The 21,728-nt window shown below is 27.5% G+C and overlaps 4 protein-coding genes across 6 annotated transcripts; 2 read left to right on the top strand and 2 right to left on the bottom strand.

Moving 5' to 3' along the window:
* The first annotated feature begins 1,371 nt into the window (after positions 1 to 1,371).
* Positions 1,372 to 8,320, top strand: LOC111041022 (tumor susceptibility gene 101 protein). Of its 2 annotated transcripts, none has more exons than XM_022325168.1 (10): positions 1,372 to 1,504; positions 2,974 to 3,039; positions 4,274 to 4,358; positions 4,865 to 4,930; positions 5,014 to 5,177; positions 5,247 to 5,367; positions 6,047 to 6,363; positions 7,280 to 7,480; positions 7,565 to 7,698; positions 7,755 to 7,941. In XM_022325168.1, exons 2-10 carry the CDS (start codon positions 2,995 to 2,997, stop codon positions 7,939 to 7,941), a joined length of 1,320 nt encoding a protein of 439 aa, XP_022180860.1. In that variant the 5' UTR covers positions 1,372 to 1,504; positions 2,974 to 2,994. The 2 variants fall into 2 exon arrangements, with proteins under 2 accessions (XP_022180860.1, XP_022180859.1); XM_022325167.1 differs by having other exon boundaries at positions 1,373 to 1,684; positions 7,755 to 8,320.
* A 3,054-nt stretch (positions 8,321 to 11,374) lies between these two features.
* On the bottom strand, positions 11,375 to 14,097 carry LOC111041024 (transmembrane protein 258). Its single transcript, XM_022325170.1, has 2 exons — positions 13,880 to 14,097; positions 11,375 to 11,897 (listed from the first exon to the last, which is right to left on the bottom strand). Exon 2 carries the CDS (start codon positions 11,891 to 11,893, stop codon positions 11,660 to 11,662), a length of 234 nt encoding a protein of 77 aa, XP_022180862.1. The 5' UTR covers positions 11,894 to 11,897; positions 13,880 to 14,097; the 3' UTR covers positions 11,375 to 11,659.
* Positions 12,415 to 13,873, bottom strand: LOC111041023 (cell division control protein 6 homolog). The gene has a single exon (XM_022325169.1). The coding sequence runs from the start codon at positions 13,675 to 13,677 to the stop codon at positions 12,496 to 12,498; it is 1,182 nt and encodes a 393-aa protein (XP_022180861.1). The 5' UTR covers positions 13,678 to 13,873; the 3' UTR covers positions 12,415 to 12,495.
* Positions 14,098 to 14,222: 125 nt separating the features above from the next.
* LOC111041021 (USP6 N-terminal-like protein) lies at positions 14,223 to 19,971 on the top strand. 2 transcript variants are annotated; one of them, XM_022325166.1, is made up of 10 exons: positions 14,223 to 14,444; positions 14,506 to 14,851; positions 14,938 to 15,164; positions 15,242 to 15,461; positions 15,674 to 15,953; positions 16,692 to 16,852; positions 16,937 to 17,083; positions 17,837 to 18,010; positions 18,103 to 18,190; positions 19,489 to 19,971. In XM_022325166.1, exons 3-10 carry the CDS (start codon positions 15,007 to 15,009, stop codon positions 19,821 to 19,823), a joined length of 1,563 nt encoding a protein of 520 aa, XP_022180858.1. In that variant the 5' UTR covers positions 14,223 to 14,444; positions 14,506 to 14,851; positions 14,938 to 15,006; the 3' UTR covers positions 19,824 to 19,971. The 2 variants fall into 2 exon arrangements, with proteins under 2 accessions (XP_022180858.1, XP_022180857.1); XM_022325165.1 differs by having other exon boundaries at positions 14,935 to 15,164.
* Positions 19,972 to 21,728: the final 1,757 nt, after the last annotated feature.

Genomic DNA, 21,728 nt, shown 5'->3' with positions numbered 1-21,728 from the left:
CTCATAGAGACCTATGAGAAAATGAGTGATTTCCTCGTCCTTCAGCCGATTTTCGTAAAATGTAAATGATAAACCTTGAGTGAGCGCTCTACTAATCGAATCAAATGATCAATACAATTATATTTAAAATTTTCCTTCATAGGTATTACATCAAAATGCGTACCGACTTAATATATATAGGGTTTGTCCCATACTGTAAAATAAAAAAAAATAAAAATGAACAGTTAGTAGGTATAGTACATTTTACTAAAATGATTTTAGTACGATATCCGAGAAATACCTACCTTTTTTATGATTTTCGTGTTACAAAAATTATGATTTTTTAAATATTTTTAGCATTTGAAATTTGTTCTATTTGTTTCTTGTTTTTTAAGTCTTAATATTATTTCAAGGATGTAATTCTCAAAATATTTAAAATTTGATACTAAATTTAAAAAAACTGTTTGATAACTATCTACTTACATTTTATTGGAATAATAAAATATTACAATTCACAGTATTACAATAGTAGGTATAAAACAAATAGTGAGGATGGTGCAGTAAAGGTCATGATATTATGTTAGTATTTATTATTGTATTATTCGATAGAATTTTGTCATTTTGGGAATGTTGCAATTAAAATGACGAGCCAAATGCCAACTGCATTTTTGAAGTATTTCTACCACCCAATTCTGTTCTACACGACTGCCCTTCGAAAATTCGAAAATTGTGAATCGCAGTAATCAAGTGATCTTAACTGGTTGTCTCTGGCCAATATTTTTACTTTTAATAATTACTTGTTTTAAACCACGATTATCAATAACGATAGCCAAATAGGTAATAACAGTTTGTACTCAGTTGTTTTATATTATTATATTAGTTAGCACTTACTAAGGCCTCAGAGGCTTACCTATTCAGCATAAGTCCATAGCTGACCAATTTTTTTTTTTTGGAATATGGTGTTACTTTACAATATTATTTTGTATCAAGGAACAAATATTATTGTTCTATGATATTACATACAAATTAATTCAGAACTTAAAAGTTTTTCCATTTGATGTATTGTATATAGTACAATATATTCTATTATTTCCTTATTTTTGATAGTTCTTTAATAAAAATTTTTTTCTTATCTCTAGGCACAAATTCTATATTTCTAATTCTATTGTTCTAAATCTGTCATAAAACAACATTGTATCCATGACAAAATATCTATTTTAATAATAATAATCATAATAATCTATTTTGTCATGATTGTATCACAAAATAATTATTCATTTATTTATTATTCACATATTTAATTATTCTGTGATTGAATTACGTTGTTATCATATTTTGTACTTATACTTTTGTATATAACATGATAAAACATCATACGGTTCACGGATGATGGGATCACAATTCCCAGTTGATAGTAAATAAATAGTTATAATATGCATGACAGAGTATAGGCACAGAATAATCTGTGGTATAGGTACTTTGTCATGATAATATGAATATAATAACATAGTGTACCTATACATAGGTAAGTTTTCATCTTTTTATATTGTAATCTTAATTTTATTTTCATATGTTTGACGATTATTACTTACATCAAATCTTACATATTTATTATGTTTATGAAGTGTTTCATTTTTGATTCTTAAAATTAAAATTAAAATTACGAACTCGATTTCAGTGTGGCCCACTAACTATTTATACCCAAGTAAGTTCTATTGTTCATTTAAAGTATCTGGTACCTTAAAACCTATTATTGGAATTCCTTGTAATAATAATTGAATATAATTAGTAGTTTTTGGGGAGCCACTGATAGCTTGGTTCAGCTCGTACCTTTTCAAACGAATACAATATGTAAAAATTAACAGTGTTTGCTCTTAACCAAGGAATATAACATCGAGTGTTCCTCAAGGTGGGCGTCTGTTTTCGGTCCTCTTCTCTTTGGCTATAAACAGAATTGAAAATTTCCTAAGACATGGTCAATTACTCATGTTTGTTGATAATATAAAGTTTGTCCATCATATCAATATCCCTCAGGATTGCATCCTTCTTCGAGAGGACCTCAACTCCTTCGTCACTTGGGCTGAAACCCACTGGTTAGATCTCTGTATCCCTAAATGCTCTTGAATGACATTTTCTCGTTCTCATAGTTGTACTATTAATTTTAACTATTCTATATCTGGTGTCCTTGAATCTGCTGGTGAGTGCGCAAATTATTAGGGCTTAACGTTTGATTGCCGTCTTAAGTTTATTGCTCACATAGTCGAACATTTTTGTAAAGCCTTGAAAATGTACTTCATAAATAAACTTGAGTATGGAGCTGTAATTTGGTGGCCAACAACCATGAGTGACAGTCACAAACATGAAAGAGTCTAACGCAAGTTTCTGAAGTGCAAATCTGTCAGCTTATTAATTGATTGTCTACCACATGACTATAATCCGGTACTTTGCCACCTGGGCTAGATCACTCTGGCTGATATGCAAGTTTAAACAAACCTATCATTTTTTTCAAAATCTATTTATGGTTGAATTGACTCACCTGTTCTACTAAACAAGCTCAATTTTAGAATTTTTGATTTTAATTCTCGTAGAGTCATCCCCTTTTGTTCTGTGAATTATTTGCAAACCAGTCCTTAATCACCAATGATGAGAATAGTGAAAGAGAGTTCGTTGTTTCTATTGGGGGACTTAACCTGTTTCTATTTATGTAATTTGTATCACTATATTGTTGCTTTTATAATTTATACTGTTATATACTTTGGCTTTTAGTAAATTATCTAAATTTGTATTGGGCTATTGTCGTTTTATTACAATAAATAAATATGAAGTTATTATTACTTAAATCATTTGCATAGTATGTTGATATAATTTATTCAATTACAGATAGTGTAAAACAGTCATTTTCATCTCGGTTCAATAAGTTATTTTAATTTTTGGTTTAAATACCATTCCACCAGATTTTTCCTATGTTAATTTATACATTTTAATGTGCTTCAGGAAGATAAATACTAATTCAAAATGATCCGAGTTGAAGAAAGTCGTATAAAATCATATCTAACCATGGTAAGTCTTAAAATAAAGTTTTTATTATAATAATATATTGTGGTACATCATAAATATTAAGAAATACTACTCTGTTATAACTTATAGATATTACACTTTTAAATGATAAATATCTCATATCATGCTTACTGTTTAACTGAGCACTCAAAAAATAGTAAATTGTGTATCATTTAACTGTCCATTGTACTAATAATGTCAACTATTATTTATTAATTGTTAGTTACTTTTCAGGCTTCCAAACATAAGTTTAGAACGCCTTATATCTCCATTGTGTCCGTCTATCTGTTACGATTAAGTTATTTATTAATAGTCTGTGGACTAGTTACTGTACATAGTTATGATTGCTTTGGTGTATTGAGATTTTACAACAGCGCTATTCAAAGTAAATTGATACTAGCCAGTTAAAAAAAAAAAACATTTGAGTATTTAATATAGATTCATACTAGCCAATATTAAACATATTGGTACCAAAATATAAAAGCACATTCAAACAGAAAGTAGGCTTACCGTGCGGTCTCTGTAAAATATTACAACTGGATAGCTGACTGCCATGTTCCGCGGACCCGTCTGTCACAACAGCCCGCTTGCTGTTTGACTGCACTTTAAAGGTTACAAAATTATTTTTTATTTTTACATGGAATTACAGTTTATTGTGTTGTGTTAAAATATATTTAAAAACTGAGAGTTCAGAATGCTCACAGAGTGAATTTTTCTAACTTGTTTATCATTTACTTTTAATTACTCTTTTTCTAAAACAAAATATCCTTTTAAGAAGCTATAAAAAGGTATAATATACCTAAGTGTTAAACTGTTAAATAATAATGTGTACATTTTTGATTAAATACTTTTTTTTATTAGCTTTTTGTAAATGATTAAGTATTTATTTGAAAAAAAAATGTTTGTAACTTTTTAATCATTGACAGCTGAAGATGGAATTTTTGTTAAATTAAAAAACTTCTAATATATTGTAATTTATAATAATCAAAAAACTGTTCATTCACAAAATTTAAGGAATTTAAAAATTGACAACAATTACCTAGTGCAATATATAATGTAGATACACAACAATGAATATATTTGTTACATATTATAATATATTTAACCATATTTTATGAATAAATAATTTATTACAATAGTTTATTGTGTAGTAATACTTTAAGACATAGAATTAAATTAAATTATATTATTTTATATTTGTTTGTACATTTAATATTTTATCTTTATTTTATTTCAGTATAAATTTCCTGAAAATACAAAAAAAGAAATTATAAAAACATTAAATTATTATCATGGACTCATTTGTAATTTTGAAACATTTTGTAAGTTATTTTTATCTTATTTGTGTTTTATAATGTAAATTCTTAATAAAATTGGATCGAACTGCTCAACGTTCATTAAATCTGACTGAACATCCAAAATTCAAAAGTCAAACCTAATTTTAAAAAACTGAAACAAACTCTATCAAAAAGTTTAAAATTCAATAATTAATCTTCACTTAAAAGAAATGTACGGACTTCAATAAAAAAAATTGGAATATATCATAGTTTTGAACAAAAATGTTTTATATTTTGGTTTAACATACAAACTAAAATGTTTGGTTTGTAATTTAATTCAGTTTGGTATTAAATTATGGTTTTTTAAATGTTTAGTAAAAGTTCGGTTCGATTTTCAATATATTGTTCTGTTTGACATACAACTTAACAGTTTGGTTAGGCATAATATTATTAGGTTCAGTTTGAAACCATATTTTTGAGTTCGACCCCCCTCTAATTCTTCCATATAAATTTCAAAAAATAAATTATAATAAACATTTTTTTTTTTGCAGTGTTCTCAAATAGAATTGAAAAGAAACTAGTTAATTTGAGTGGTACTGTTCCTGTTACATTTAAAGGTGACTACCAATAGTTTTAATTTATTATTTTGTAAATGTAATATTGTTATAAATATAAATTATTATCTAATTTTACTTTAAAGGTACCACTTATCACATTCCAATTTGTATCTGGCTCATGGATACACATCCAAATAATGCACCAATCTGTTATGTGAAACCTACATTGGATATGCGAATTAAAATGTCAATGTATGTTGATCATAATGGTAAAATTTATTTACCATATTTACACAATTGGACTCCGGTAATACATTAAATTATAATTATACTTAATCTGTGCCAATTTTAAATTACACATGGTATACCATTTTAGACAACATCCAATCTTCTTGATTTAATTGGAATAATGACAGCAACTTTCTCAGAAACTCCACCTGTGTATTCCGTTGTTAGAACTGAACAACCTGTAAACCCTGGTTATCCTACTCAAATGCGTAAGTTTAATTTATAATATGTTTTTTACTTATTAGTTTTGGTTGAAAATGTGTAAATATTGTAACTCATACTTCAATCAAAGTTACTAGATTCATCAATAGTCTGTGTATGCGTGTCTAGTCCAAACTACCTAATTCATTTTAATGTATTTTTTTTAATATTGAAACAACTATCAAACTGTAAAAATTATATGAAGTATATATTTTCATAATTATTTCATTAAATTATAATCGTAATACTTTATCAATTTGCAAAGGAAGTATGGGCTTGTTCAATTATTTTTTTTTTTTAATTGGACTTAGAATAGATCAGTATTTTGTTTAACCATGTTATTTATTATTTTTATAACTTGAAGACTATTGATAACTGGAAAAATAAATTTATTTTATCTAGCTAAAGAAACAAAATTATAAATTTTGGCCACCTCAGAAATAATGTAATTTATGTAATCGACTATACCCCCATTTACATTAAGAAAGAATGTCGGTAATTGACTTGTGACTTGTGCATAATGACGTGGCTTTACTACATGGTCGATGTACAAACATATGATGTCCATGTACTCTGCCAGACCATTGCCAATTAAATTTGGTCACCACTGAGGTTCCTTCTTAATGTGAATAAAGTATAGACTTATATATTATTATTATTATTAATCGTTTACATGTGTGCATTTAGCATATGGTGGCACTGGTTCGAATGTGATGTTGCCATATTCTTCAATACCAACATCGTCTACTGCTACTTCAAATCCTTCCACGGCGTACCATGGAAGTTCTAATACTCCTTATCCTCTGTATAATAATCAGTTTCCAACACCTTCTCCCTATCCAACGGGTTCTGCAAATACATCAAATTTTCCTCCCTATACTGCACCATATACAACACAAAACTCTTCTCAAAACTGTCCATATCCTCAGCAACCTGCACCTATAAGACCAGAATATCCTCCTTACCCATCAACTACTAGTAATTTGCCCAATCCTTCTACAGGGGTAAGATTATTTTTTAAATTTAAATTTATACATTTATTATGAAAGTATAAATAAAAAAAAAATCTTAAAACAATTGTAATTTATATTGTTGTATTATACACAAAATAATTATTATTTATTTCTTATAACTTTTCTGTAACATATGGCAATAAGAAAATCGTTAAAATACTTGACTAAATGATATATGTGCAAATAAAAGATATCAGACATGATAAAATATGAAATAAAATATTTATTGTGCCTTTGTGTATAATACAGTGAAACCTTTATAAAGTGGACACTCTCAGGGAATTTAAAGCTCTCCACTATTAAGAAAAGTTTTGAAATGTTCCTGTGTACAATATTTAATTATTACATGTTATGTATTATTTTATTTATTTACATTAAAAGTAAAATGTATTCAATAATTTATTATTTTTGGAAATATCTATTTATTATTTGTTATTATTCATTGTACATAAGATACCGTCGTATCTATAGTGTTGTGTGTAGTATTTCGGTCCACTAGACAACGTACAAATAATATTTTAAAAATTCTTCGTTTTGATTAACTTAACTTATCAAGTATGACAATAATTATAATAAATTAATTTTTATATTAATGGTAAATTAATTATATTGTATGGAAACAAAAAAGATATATTAATTTTTATCATCTAGTTCTGTCCCTTAATGTGAGGTAGATTTAAAAATAAGGACCTGTTTACATTATCCACTTCCACTTTTATAGTGTGTCCACTTCTTAAAAGTTTTACTGCTTATATATATTTTATACAATATCTACTAATATGCTATATTGTGCATCACAGTTATGTTGATTTTAAGATTTTTCAGCCACATTTATTTTCCTTGTACATTTATTACTTTAGTACTTCATAATAATAAACATTATTTATGCATTTGTGTCAACCCATAGTTGAATGATGGTGGTACGATAACAGAAGAACATATCAAAGCCTCTTTGTTATCTGCTATTGAAGATAAAGTACGAAGACGCTTTAACGAACAAATGGCCCAGAATAAAGCCGAATTAGATATATTGCAACATTCTCAAAGAGAATTATCACTTGGAAAAAATAAACTAGACTCTATTCTGACAAGTCTTAATAGAGAAAAGGTATACAGATATTCATCTTATTTAACATTTTCGGTGTTGTGTGTATTTTTTTGATGTGCTAATACATTCAAATACTTTTTTTAGTCTGAGCTAGAACAAAATATTCAAGTGTTGCGTGATAAAGAATTAGAACTTGAAATGGCTATTTCCAAGTTATCTAAAGAAGATAATATTGATATTGATGATGCTGTAACAACAACTGCACCTCTTTATAAACAGTAAAAAAATACATTTGTATTCTGATATGAGTTACTAATTATTTTATTATTATTAGGATATTAAATTCATTTGCTGAAGAAGCTGCTACTGAAGATGCAATTTATTATATGGGGGAAGCATTGAGAAGAGGTGTGATTGATTTAGAAGTATTTCTGAAACAAGTACGTTCACTTTCCCGTAAACAATTTATGCTACGGGCTTTGATGCAACGATGCAGGCATAAAGCTGGTCTAGTAGCTTAATTCCAAGAAAATGTACTAACAAGCTACTAGATAGCTTTTACAAAATATTATGTTTCATTTCTGCAGATAAGTAAAATTGGGTAAAACAGCATTTTTGGTATATATTATATTATATTATAATACATATTACTTCTGTTAACTGTTACAAAGAGATCAATAATATGCTAGTTTTTGTTAATCTCATATTACATTTTATAAACCCAATAATTTTATTTCAATAATTTATTCTTAATATATTATTACTATAATAATAACTGCACATTATAATATGAGATTATGTGAGTTGATATTTCATTCACTGTGTCTTTAAAATACATTTTTTTTTCATTTTAAATCCTTTATTTCTTATTCTTGAAGCTTTAATATTATCAATTTTATATTTTATCATGATATTTTGTTGTAAGTTAAAAAGAACATTTCATGTATACAATACAAAATTAAAAATACAAATATAATTTTATTGAAGTTATAATTATTGAAATTTGTATTGAGTTATAAATTATATTATTAATTGTATAGGTCATATCCACAAAATGTATTTAATTTTAAATTTATTGTATTTGATGTAATTTGGGTGTATTCCATCAAATGTCTACTTATATCTTTAATAGTTTTTGTATAAATATTTAAATATGCAAAAAAAAAATAGTTAAATTATAATAAAGTAATCAACTATGATAGCCAAAGATATGTGATATCCCTTATTTTATTAACAAAAAATGAAACAATGGGCTTACACATAATGTTAATGTGAATATGACCTAAAAAAAAATTATTAGTTGTATTAAATATTTAACACTTATTTTAGAGATATTTTAACCAAGTGATTTTATATAAGTATTGCATATTCATAAAGACTTAAGCATCTAAGAAATGATACTACTTTACTCATATTTGGCTCATTATATTTTTAATTTGATTCATACAGTTGAATTTGCCATATATAACGATCATTAAATTATTGTTTTAGATTATTATACTTTAATATATAGAGGTCAAATAAACCAATATATATATTTTTTATTTTATCGGTTTTTAAATTCTTCTGAAAATCCTAGTTCTCAAGTTCCCTAGTCCACTACATATAATTTTTTTTTTTTTTAAACTGAAGCCCCCGGTCTTTATTAGTACCATCATATATCACTTATACTTATCTTAGAATACTTGCTTTGTACAAAAATTAAATGGACTACCGGTCATGCCACATGTTATGCTCCATTTTTTTTTTTTTTTATGATTTAAATAATAATATGTATAGGTAATTAGTATTTTAAATTGATAACTTGATTGTTGATTTATTAAATATTTCCCAGAGTACATCTATCAATACATCTTATATTCTATAGACACTAAACAGTGGCGTGGTGATTGGTGTTTATCTAATGCTATTAGGCCAGTCTTAAAAATACAATGGATATGTTAGCCATATGATATTACATAAATGCTATTTTTTATACTATAGGATTTGAAATGTTGTAACCACATCACTAATACTAGGGATAATACTTATTTCATTTACTTACTAGTAATAAACAAATAAGTTAATACTTAAGTATTTAAAATATTAAAAGCATCATCTATCATTGAGATTTTGCTGCTACAGGCAGTACATAATTTATAATTTATAATTTAATACCAATAAAACTAGTAGTCCAGATCTATTATATGTCGGCTTTAGTGCGGTTAATTTTTGCACAGCTGGTAGTCCACTAGTCATAAGTACAGTAACTGTTAATACTGAATCACAAATGCGTGCTATAATTAATACAAATTATATGCTGAGAAAAAATTATTTGAAATTATTAAATTAATACAATTTCAGATTTCGACACATTCATAGAATACTAAAAATCCTTATACACAACGGTGAAATATAATATTATTGTTTGAGGGGGTTGGGACTGACAGTTATTTTAGCCAAAACATACCAATATTTTGTCCATCATACTGTTCGACCTGGTAACTCAATAATACTTTTTTGAACTGATTTTAACTTGTTAACTTGTCTACTTGAGATCGGTTCATAGAGTAACAGTTACTCTATGGATCGGTCAGTCCACTTTTCCCCATTCCCGCTCCCCTCCTAATCAACGAGTACACATTTAGTTTGAATATTTTGAAATTTCTGAATTTTTAAACGTTGATTATTCAAAATTTCAATCAGAAAATTTTAAAATGTGGACTGACTGATCTAAGTAATCGTTATAACAAACTCAGATTAGTTTTCTGAAATATCCCATTATTGATGGGCCAATTGATAAGATGGACAAAAATAAAAAATTACACGCAAATTAGCATAAATTGTTTACCGTTCGGGCTCACAAAGACGAGGCAGTTACTTATTCAGTTATATATGCACGTGCGGGAGTTATCTGCTATTTCTTTACTAATGATCACTTACTAGGCGTCTAGGCTCACATGCCTGCATTTGAAAATTGCCTATTTCAAACTCCTTAAAAACTGCAACCAATCCCTTACATCAAGCTTTAATAAGTATGTATTATGACTGTACATAAAACTATATATTCATGGATAATACAAGAGTCTTGTAGTTACTGTTCTATATTTAGATATGTATTTGTTTTTATATAATTTTTTGAAGGATTAAATATATTTTAATACTTATTCACAAGTATTTCAAAAATGATCCCATGTTAGTACCAACAATGGTTGTTGCATAATAATGAGATTGTATTATAGGAAAACAGTTTTGGACAGGACAATTTTAATGATACATTATTTACAGTTGATTTACCAACTGGCAATCGTTCACAAACGTGACTATCTGTTTAGTCATGGCAATACCCACGTATTAAGAAGAAACCAAAAACATGTTTTACTTTGCTTGGTTACTAGATTTTTTTTTAGCTTAAATAATATTATCAATAATTATGATTAAAATGTATGATTTTTAAATATCATATTTCTTATTTTTGTTTCAAATAAATATTATATAGTATCCAAACAGTTGAAATTAAAAAATGTTTAAGTGAATTATGAATGGTTTCAAATATTAATATTTTACAAACTCATAACTCATTTATAAATAACAAAATAACAAAAAAAGAACACAGATAATGCTCTTATATTTAATCAAGTGTTTGATAGTAAGTCAAGTCAATCCACTCTATTATTTAAGCTAACAACCCACAATGGAAATTGCTGGTACATTGGTTTTGATATATTATGTGTTGATAAGACGGAAACAACAAATATGGATATGACGTCCTCTTAATAAGATCTTTAATAAATTATTGTATCAACTGTCAACAATATGTAACAGGAATTTAAAATAGTCTTGAAAATATAGGTATTCATAATCAATCACCTCTTTAAAGAATAAACTGTATAATGAAAACTTATCACACAATATTTTTATAGTACTTTTATGCCTAATCTATGCAGGCATTACTATTAATAAATAAAAATTATGTTATGAACACATTTATTATATTTTTAAAAATGAAAACAAAAATAATTTATAAAGAAAGTAGTTTCAATTGATGACAGGCATAAATAGGGATTTAAATTATTATACAATATTTACATAATTTAATGTTTAATAACAAGATACATTTATCTATATTTCACACACTCAAATAGTATGGATTATATGTAAAAATATTGTTTTATTGCGTATAATAACTCAAAATAATGTCTATAAATTAGGTGTTGGAAAAAATGAAGTAGTAATAATAATAATAATAATAATAATGCATTATACATATATTCCAACCCAAAGTAATAAGAACAGAAGACCAAAGCCGGTAAATAAGGCAGCAACAAAAGATATGGTCAGTTCTTTTTTCAAATTTCTGGTATACTTTGTACCAGTTACTTCATAGACGAAAAACCATGCCGTGAAAAACACACCAATGCTGAGCAATAACAATGTGAGGTGTGGATAAACTGCTGGGCTAACTGGAGACACATACCGCTTGTACAGTGTCATTGTGCTAAACAAAAATAACAAAATTCAATATATTTCCAGGAACATAACACAACACTATGTAATAATAATATACAGGAACGCATATTCTGAGATATAGTATTATTGTTACAAGAAACGTTTTAAGTTCAGTATAAGACATCCAAGCAAAACTTAATCCTTCATTTTTTCAAAATTGAAACACTAAGACCTATTCAATTATTACTAAGTCAGGCCAAATTATTTTTCATTATTGTATTTATGTTTCTTTAAATAGGTTCTAGATCCACATATTTATGTGTTGAATGTGCATGCTCTTGAAAAAATGTAGGAATCAATTTTTTGTTATACATAAACAAAGAAAACAAAACAAAATAAAAGCAAATAAAAATAAACAAAATTTTATTTAAAAATATACAATTATTCTACAACATTTGGGAAATAATCATAGTATAAAATTAAATTTCCTAAACATATTAAATAAAATTACATAAAAATAATGCATTTTCTATAGATAGTTAATGCTTAGTTATAAATGTAAAAACAGTGAAAATATTAGCTACAAAATATGTTGAAAGATAGTGAAAAGAAAAAAAAAACCTATACATTTTGATTTAAGTAAAATATCATTGTATCAATAAAGATTTATCATTTAAGACATCAACCAAAAGCTGTTTGTCATGTAGTACATCATCAACTTCATTTTTATCCCAAAGTAACAATACTTTAGATAATCTATTTATACTCTGTCCAAGAATCTTGATTACACCTCTAGTTTCTAATAACGAACACATGGTTATGAATTCGCTTAGATCCCTTACTTGAATGTTGCGTTTCTTACAAATAGTTGTAAAAACATTAAATACTTTTCCTATGGTAATTACTTGACTTTTTTTACCAGACGATAGTAACAATAACAATGCGCATACCACCAATTCTTGCTGTAATGGTAATTTTTCAGAATTTTCATCATCATTATCAAGTGCACCAGAAGTGGAGTACACATTATTCAACACAGCTATAACATCATTCAATTCAATTTTTTTGTCAATTTTATCATCTGCCAACTCAATAACTCTTCTGGTAACATCTAATGCATAACGTATATCTCCTCGGAAAGAAGCAATTTTTGCAGATAAAAGCTGAATTGCATTGGCAGGGAATATTTCCGCAACTCCCGCATTTTCTAATCTATGAGATATAATACTAGCTAACTCTGTTTTAGTATAAGGTGGAAAATTTAGAAGTTCTGGTTGTAAAGAAACCTTAGTCTTTAACATTGGCAATAATCGATCAGTAAGATCTAAAGAGTTTGCAATCCCTATGACAACTATATTTGATTGAGGAATGATAGGCCACTCAAATATTTGATACAATATTGATTGATTTTTAGACGACAATTGATCGATTTCATCAAGTACCATGAGAATAGATTTATGCTTAGTTTTTAAGTACTGCTCAATGGTCGAAATGCATTCTCTTTGGGTACCTGAACCGATTTTTAGAATTTCGGCGATTTTGGCATATACACGGTTTGCAGATTTGATCATACTACAGTTCACATACACTGTGGTAAAGTTGTCTGTCACTAAATCGCTGGCAAACAATGATTGAAGTGACACCGTCTTACCAGTACCCGGTGGTCCGGAAATGTACATAGAAACCGAGCGGTGGTCTTTGACGTGTTTTTTCAGAAACGATTTTAAACACTCTTTATGCTTCTCTCTCCCAGGCAGTGAATCCGTGTAACCGCTGTGTAGATTCAACAGCGCCTTGCCAAAACTCGATTTCGTATGACTGTCGGTCATTTCACGGAATCAACGGAACCTTGGTCGGATGATTAAAAAAGACCCGATTTCGTCAGGCAAACCGAAAGTGTTAAACGAACTGTCGAACAAATCGCGGAAAAGCTAAGAGGCCAAAACAAAAGAAACGCCGGTAACGAGAACAAAATGCAAAAACAGTGAATGATAGTAAAGTATGATTAAATAAAAAAAAAAACCGATTTACCTCGTAGAGTCCGGCACAGTCGTTGTCGATAGGCGAATTCCGTTCGGTTTTAATTTCTTCAGGAGGGTGGATTCGACTCTATTGTCGTTAGTCGGCTTTTCGCGGTGGTAATCCCCCTACAGTTAAATATAAAAATTAAAATAACAATTTATTTCGCGTGTATGGCCACGACTGTGTATACGGTGTGTATACGTATCAGCAGATAAAAGTTGGCAACGAAACCCACGCTGCCGTGCGTTGTTGTACCTATATGAACGTAGCACCGGGTTTCCGCCTTTCCGGTTTTTTTTTTTTTGTAAACAAAATAAACCGAATCAAACTACAAACTGCAATCTGCATAGTGCATACACGCGTTGGTACGACGTCGTCGGTGTATTGACATTTTACGATAATAATATGTCGATATGACAAATAACAATTAATATTAATGACAAATAAAAGAATTATGTATGTGTAGAGTAGATACAATTTCAATGGTATTTGATTTTGTGACATTTGAATTTCATCGACATTTCGATATTTGAATAATTTCATCTGTTCTGTGATAGTACTAGATATTATTGTTGTAGGTATATTTACTACACACAACAAATACAACAATAATAAATACAATATTATTATTATAGGTCATAGGAGTATAATGGAGTGGTTGTGGTGGTGGAAGGATTCGGAGGAAAAAAAACAAAATATGTAATTAGTGGTTCATATCGCGTTCAAGTCTGGCTTGTGCGTGAGTGTGTGTTTTGGGTCCCGTGATATCACTATATCAGCGCCGACGGATGACGACCCTAATATCCTATGCGTCTGCGTTGTTGAATTCTTAGGACGGTTTATTTTTTTTTTGCGTGATCGTTCAGTCGTTGTCACTCCGTCTGCTCACGTACTACTGCCTACCATGGCCTACATAGCAAAATGCTGCTGACATCTGAGATTCGTCGACGTCTCACACGGCACGACACCGCGGCGTAAGATGTACGTACTCAATCTCCATTTTGGCGACAATAGTTATTTTCTTCTATAACTTCCCGTGCAATAATCTATTTTTCCTCGTTTAGCAGAGGACGGAACGATACACCACAGTCGTGACAGACAGTGCGCGACGGCCATGAGAAACATTTGTCGGTGTGATGAATGAGGACGAGATAGCCGATAAAGTATACGAGGAGAGAGAGAGAATTGTCGATCTGTACAGGAATGGACCCGGAGACGGAACTATCATAGATCCTGTTGACGATCCCGCTATAAACGACTATTTCAAGCTTGACAGATTTGGGTTCATAGTAAGGTATGTACCCTACTACCTTTACAATATTACCATAAGTAATTGGTTTTGGTTCTAATTATTCGGAATTTATTTCCCAGCGATGAGTCAAAATTGAAAAAAGAAGATCCTCAAGAGATAAAAATAGAAGTAACCAGAGAACAAAAATGGCTGAAAATGATCTCAAACTGGGATAGTCTGTCCCGAGACAAACTGAAAAGACGTGTTTACAAAGGCATTCCAAATTCATTACGAGGTAAAGTGTGGGCCAAGCTATTGGGTGTTGATCAACTCACAGATGATCAGAAAAATAAATACAAAGTAACTATATATTATTCAGCATAAATATATTAATTAGTATAAAATATTTATGTATAGGTAGTTATTATTGTTTTCAATAATCTATTTTGTATCTTATAAAATATTTTTCAATGAATTAAATTATTTTTAATATTTTAATATTTAAATTTAAAGTTATTTAACCTGTAATAAATATTGTAACTGCGACATTACTAATTATTTGTTTTACATAGCATATGTGTGAGCTGGCATGGGAGCATTCACCGGATGTGAGACAAATTGATTTAGATGTGAATCGAACATATCGAGAACATATCAACTTTCGAAAACGGTACAATTTCAAGCAACAAGAATTATTTAACATACTGTCTGCATATAGTATCTATAATTTGGATATTGGCTATACCCAGGGAATGTCACAAATTGCAGCACTACTGTTGATGTATTTAAGTGAAGATGAAGCTTTCTGGGCATTGTCTACTCTTATTTCCAATAGCAAGTATTATATGCATGGTGAGTTTAATATATTAATAAACAGTAAACTTTCCGTAAGTTAAAATCTATAATAAAATTGATTTATCTTTTTACCAAACAAATAAACAATGTATAAATCGTTGTTTTGATATATCAAACTTTTTTTTTTTGTTTACCTTAAAATTATAGTTACCGATAGTTGATTGTGAGTGCGAATAATTTAGATCAGCGGTTCTCAAACTATGATATGCCTACCACTGGTGGAACACTTAAGGCCACATAGTGGTTCACAGTAGGCAGTATGATAGTAGTACAGAAATAATATTTTCACTTATGTTTGTAACGTATCTAATATTATAATAAGATTTATGTAAATAGGTACTAAAAGCACTGATAAATGTACCTATACTCTGTGAGTCTATCCAGTGAGAGAATGATTAAAAGAAACGGGATTTTGCGCATCCCAACTCGACACCCTGCCATCGATACTGGTTCCACTATGGTAGTATCGAGTTGGGATGCGTGGAAGAACCGACTTTTGTTGAGATGCGGTGAGTTCTATTGCTGGACAGAGTATTAATTATTATTTATATGAATTTTTAAAAGGTTAATTAAATGTTGAATAGTTCTATTTTTAGTTATTTGTGGTACATAAAAGACCCACAATACACATGAGTGGTATGCCAAAACAAATTTTGAGAACCTCTGATGCAGATGATTATATGAATAATTATATTAAAATCTTAAATAAATAACACTTGGATTGAAATATTTTAGGCTTTTTCATACCTGGTTTTCCTAAGTTAATACGGTTTCAAGATCATCATGATAAAATAATGAATAAGTTGTTACCAAAATTAAAAAAACATTTGGATAAAAATGGAGTTGAAACTGGATTATATACATTAAAGTGGTTTTTCCAATGTTTTTTGGACAGAGTATGTGCATTAATTAATTTATCTATTTTAGTTATTTTATAGTTAAATATAAATTATTATAATTTGTTTATATTCAATGTTAAGATACCATTCAAATTGACTTTGAGAGTGTGGGATACATTTTTACTAGAAGGCGACAAAATATTATCAGCTATGGCCTATTGCTTATTAAAATTACACCGCCACCAGCTCTATGCTTTAGGAATGGATGATATACTTAATTTTTTGCAGGTGAGTTACAAAAATCATAATATTTTTATTTCAAGTATGATATAGTATACTATATGTCTTACAATTTAGATCTATGCTACATTATTTTTAGTGCACAGTTTTAGAATTTATCTTGATTTACTATTTACATTTTACATATTTAATATTGTCATTAATTTTCAATCAATTGAATTAAAATTGTCCTTGATTTGGTTTAACCATCAACCAAATGTTTATCGACATAAATAAAATAAATATTTACAGAATAAATATTCATTGTTAAGCTATTTGATAACATATACAACTAATTGGTTTTATCTTTTATAATGGTTGAATATTATAAATATGTATACAAGGTGTAACAGAATGACCAGGCAAATAAAATAACTTTTGTTATGTTCAAAAATAAAAACACTTTTGTATAATTTATTGACAATTGCACCACAAGCACAGTATAAAAAAGTTATTTTTTAGGAAAATTTGATTAATAAAATGCTTATATATGTAAAGTAGTTTATTTTTTACACATATTTTAAATATCAATATGTTTTTTGGAATAAATTATTTTGAAATGTAATAACTTTTTCAAATTATTCACTTTGGGAATTTTCAGGGACAAGTAAATCTTAAATTATTAACTATCTATATAATTTTTCCAATTTTTGCTTGTGTCAACTAGTATTAATTATATATTTGTCCGGTTTTTCTGTTACACTGTAACCTGTACATTGTTTTATTTATTTACATATTTAATGGGTATTTGTAAATGATTAGGTAAAATTGGAACAAAATTATGTACATACAGCTGATCATACAATTGAAAAACTTCAAGAATGTCTTGCCGAGCTGAAAAAATATAAACTTGACAATGCTGGTCAGCCATCTCCAAATGAAAGGTTGAAAAGAGAGCTTGGAATATTTAATCCTGATGATATCCCTGTTAGAAAGGTACAACCTGTTTGTGTCAATGATTATTTTTTAATGAAATACAAATTTAATGTATGTTGAAATTAGTTATAATTTTAAAAATGTTGTTTCAGCCTCAAATCAATGGAGTGGAAAAAAAAAGGAAACCCATTAATGCCGACCAGATTCATAGTTCACCTGAACAGGATTCACAACGCCAAGGTGAGTGGACTAGATTGTGAACACTTGCCTGATGATATAATTAAACCTATGGTGTCTATAGAAACTAGTCTTCCATTTAATGTTAATGCACAAATCATAAAATTATTTGAATTTATTTAGGATATCTTAAGAAACAAAAATCGCTTTCATTATTTTTAGTTAAATATTTTATTTAATACAGCATCAACTTGTCGTGATAGTTATTTATTTGTAGACATTTTAAAGATATTTTTTATGATTAATTTTTTTAACTTTACCATTTGCTTTTTGTAAAATAACTAATATTTTTGTTAATTTTAGTTTAAAATTATTTATTATTATACCTTTTATTTAAATAAATATTGTAAACAGATGTGTTGTTAGCTTTGTTAAATGTGTATTAAACTGTTAAAAAATAATTCATATGTCTAGTTATCTGAATATTTGTTGGAATTAGTATTGTTCCTTTGAAAAAAAATATGTTCAAAAGCAATAGTCTTAACTTGTTTATATTATGCATATAAATTATGGAGTCCAAAATTGAATGCAATTAATTTTCATGTGCAAACACAAAATTGTTATTTCTGTTAATTGTTTATTTTTGAGTGCAATTTTACTACAAAACTTTTTTCATAATTATTCTGTAGGCTTACTAAGGCTTACTTATTTATTGTAAATTTATGTATAAAATATTTTACTACTATTGCGTTTAATATTTATTTTTTATCTATGTTTTATAAATAAAAAAGTATTTTTCAATTGTTTGTTTTGTTTTAAATATAAATAATATTTATGCATACCCTTAAGTTAAATATCATATTAAAATAATTGAGAATTTAATAGTTTAATGTCATTATGATTGAATTTCTTCAATGCAAACAAAACATTAATACATATTGTTTCATTGGAAGATATTATACAACACATTTGTAACATCGTAAAACTGTAAAAAAAACTGATTATAATATGATTTTGTAATAGCACTTTTTCTTTTTTTTAATTAGTAGATATGTTTGGCAGATTTAATCTGTGAAAAATTTCTTTGTTGCATGTAAAATTTGTATGTAAAAATTGGTTTGTTTATTTTGATAATCCCTCTTCATTATACCTATTCAAGGTGAGTAAGACAAAATTTAAAAGTATGTTTTACATATCTTACTAATTTTATAAATTGTATATGTTCTCAGTAATGAACAAAAGAAAGTCTAACCCCAATTAACAAATAAAAATCAAATTCTACCGACTATTTTGAATTATAATAAAATATATGTTCAAAATACTTTGCAAATTAACTAAATATAAATATTAAATATTTTCAGGTTCAATTATTACAAATGGTAAAAACAGTTTGGATGATGTTAGCTCAATTGTTGGAGACAGTTCCAGACGCTCATTGCTGGACACTAGTGTCACTTCTGCGGCCACAACAACCGTATCTCCACAAAGTATACAAAATGATGATGCTGGATCGGATGTTACATGTGTGAGTCCTCAGCCTGATGTGCTTCGCATATATGTGCCATACGATACTCCACCAAAGAAATCTCCCACTTCTGTTTCAAACAAAATTACTACAATTCAGGTGGTGGATGAGTTGGCCACTCCTACTGTAGAAACAGATGGTATGTTTAAAGCGGTGTCTACTATAAACTAATCATTTGTTGAATTAGTGACATACTAAATTGGCTGTGATTGAATATATAGTTGGTGACTTCTCTATGACATTAATCAGTGCTACTTTCCATGTAAATTAGTTATACCTTTTTGTATTGTTGTAAGCAGTGCATAATTTGTTCTTGGCAAGATGCTCAGATGTAGCTTAAATCCAGCAGTTGAAATAACTTGCAATAATTATGTAATTTGTATCCCAACAAGTCATTAATTTAAATTACTTAATAATAAAATGGTGCAGAAACTATTTTAACAACTATTAACTCATATGTTGATTTCAATGATATACAACATAATCTACAAAAAAAAGGAAATAATTCCTTACACATTACACTACTTCATTACTTCGATAATCTATACTTATATTATTTTAAATTGAACAAATCTTTAAGTACCTTGGTCTAATGTTAAATGTGATTGAAGTTTCTTCAATTAATGAAAATAAAGTATATTAATAATCAAGTGTACAGCAGATGTATCTTTTATAATTTATTTATCTTGCAAAATATTTAAATTTTCAAGTTAAATGAAAATTATAAATAACATTTATTTGACTATTTTGACTATCTATAAATGTTTTAATGTTTTAATTATTAAATAACCAATTTATAAAAAAAAATACTATTTATTTATACAATTTTTTTTTATTTCTGTGAATTAGATCTCTTACTTAAATTACAATTATATTCATATATACTATTCTACTTGTACGTGATTTATAATATAATTAATTAATAAACTATTGTAGTTTATGCAGTTGTACACATAGTATAACATATTTTTATTTGTATTTTAAGAGATGATAGGTAATTGGAAAATTGTACCTCAAATTTATTATAACACATGTGCATTGCCTTCTTTTCAGAATAAATTGTATTTAATACTTGATTAACAAAATCATTAATACAATTCTTGATGTTAATAATTAAAATATGCTTTATAAAATTATAAATATTACATAGTTTTATAATTACAGTTTCTTGTTAAAAGTATATTTACTATCTTACTATCAGTATTAAATTAAAAAATATAAGTAGGTATCAAAGTAATAAGAATGTTAACTAATTTGTTTTTGTTTTAATTAAAATGATTTCATAGTCATTTTGATGAATTGTAAATAATGAGTTTTATTGTGTATTTTAAATGTTGTTTGTTAGAGAAAAAACATTTTTTTTCGGACGCCATCATTATGTAACTGAATGCTCTCTTTAAATATAAGACGTAATACATTCCATACTTTTTGTATTTTGCACAAGTGAATAAAATGTATATATTAAATGAGTTATATTTAATGTTGCCGGTTGACTAAACAAATACGAAATGTATTAAATAGAGATAATATGATTAAAAACAACAATTTATTTTATGAAAGAAAAAGGAAGTGTATTTTGACATGGAAATAAAATTGTTTTTAATAAATGCCTTTAGATTGTCTTATAAATTAATATATAATATATTTTTAATAATTCTATATGGTAACTACTACTTCTACATTATTATTAAGTTGTATTTTATGTCATTAGATGTTAACTTGGTGTTCAAAAGACATATAGATGTTACAACTTATTACACTTAGCTAGAATTGTTAAAACTTGTTTTGTAATTATAACATTATATATATATAGATTGTGGATTTTGAATTAGAATCTTCTTGTTATAAATGGGAAAGTTGCAACTTGAACAAATGTTTATGTTTATAATTTATTGATTGTACACAAACTGAATGATTAATTACAATGAAGATGTTACATTATTATCATTGTATAAAAAATATTCTTCTAATAAACTAAGTACGAGACTGTGAACATTAAAAAAACAAGGACAATAATTTCTTGAACGTTCAATCTGTATAATTTATTTATTAATGCAAAATATGTTTATATACATT

The sequence above is a fragment of the Myzus persicae genome, unplaced genomic scaffold (genome assembly GCF_001856785.1).
Source record: "Myzus persicae strain clone G006 unplaced genomic scaffold, MPER_G0061.0, whole genome shotgun sequence".
Lineage (NCBI taxonomy): Eukaryota > Metazoa > Arthropoda > Insecta > Hemiptera > Aphididae > Myzus > Myzus persicae.
The sequence above is the reverse complement of the archived record's forward strand: the minus strand, read 5'-3'. Positions and strand labels throughout refer to the sequence as shown.

Excerpts from the sequence above, each read along its gene's own strand:
- LOC111041022 (XM_022325167.1), top strand. The coding sequence starts at position 2,995 with ATGATCCGAGTTGAAGAAAGTCGTATAAAATCATATCTAACCATG. Across the intron at positions 3,040-4,273 it reads TAAAATCATATCTAACCATG|TATAAATTTCCTGAAAATAC; the intron begins GTAAGTCTTAAA and ends ATTTTATTTCAG. Across the intron at positions 7,699-7,754 it reads ACTGCACCTCTTTATAAACA|GATATTAAATTCATTTGCTG; the intron begins GTAAAAAAATAC and ends TATTATTATTAG.
- LOC111041024 (XM_022325170.1), bottom strand. The coding sequence starts at position 11,893 with ATGACACTGTACAAGCGGTATGTGTCTCCAGTTAGCCCAGCAGTTTAT.
- LOC111041023 (XM_022325169.1), bottom strand. The coding sequence starts at position 13,677 with ATGACCGACAGTCATACGAAATCGAGTTTTGGCAAGGCGCTGTTGAAT.
- LOC111041021 (XM_022325166.1), top strand. The coding sequence starts at position 15,007 with ATGAATGAGGACGAGATAGCCGATAAAGTATACGAGGAGAGAGAGAGA. Across the intron at positions 15,462-15,673 it reads ATCAGAAAAATAAATACAAA|CATATGTGTGAGCTGGCATG; the intron begins GTAACTATATAT and ends TGTTTTACATAG. Across the intron at positions 17,084-17,836 it reads ATATACTTAATTTTTTGCAG|GTAAAATTGGAACAAAATTA; the intron begins GTGAGTTACAAA and ends GTAAATGATTAG.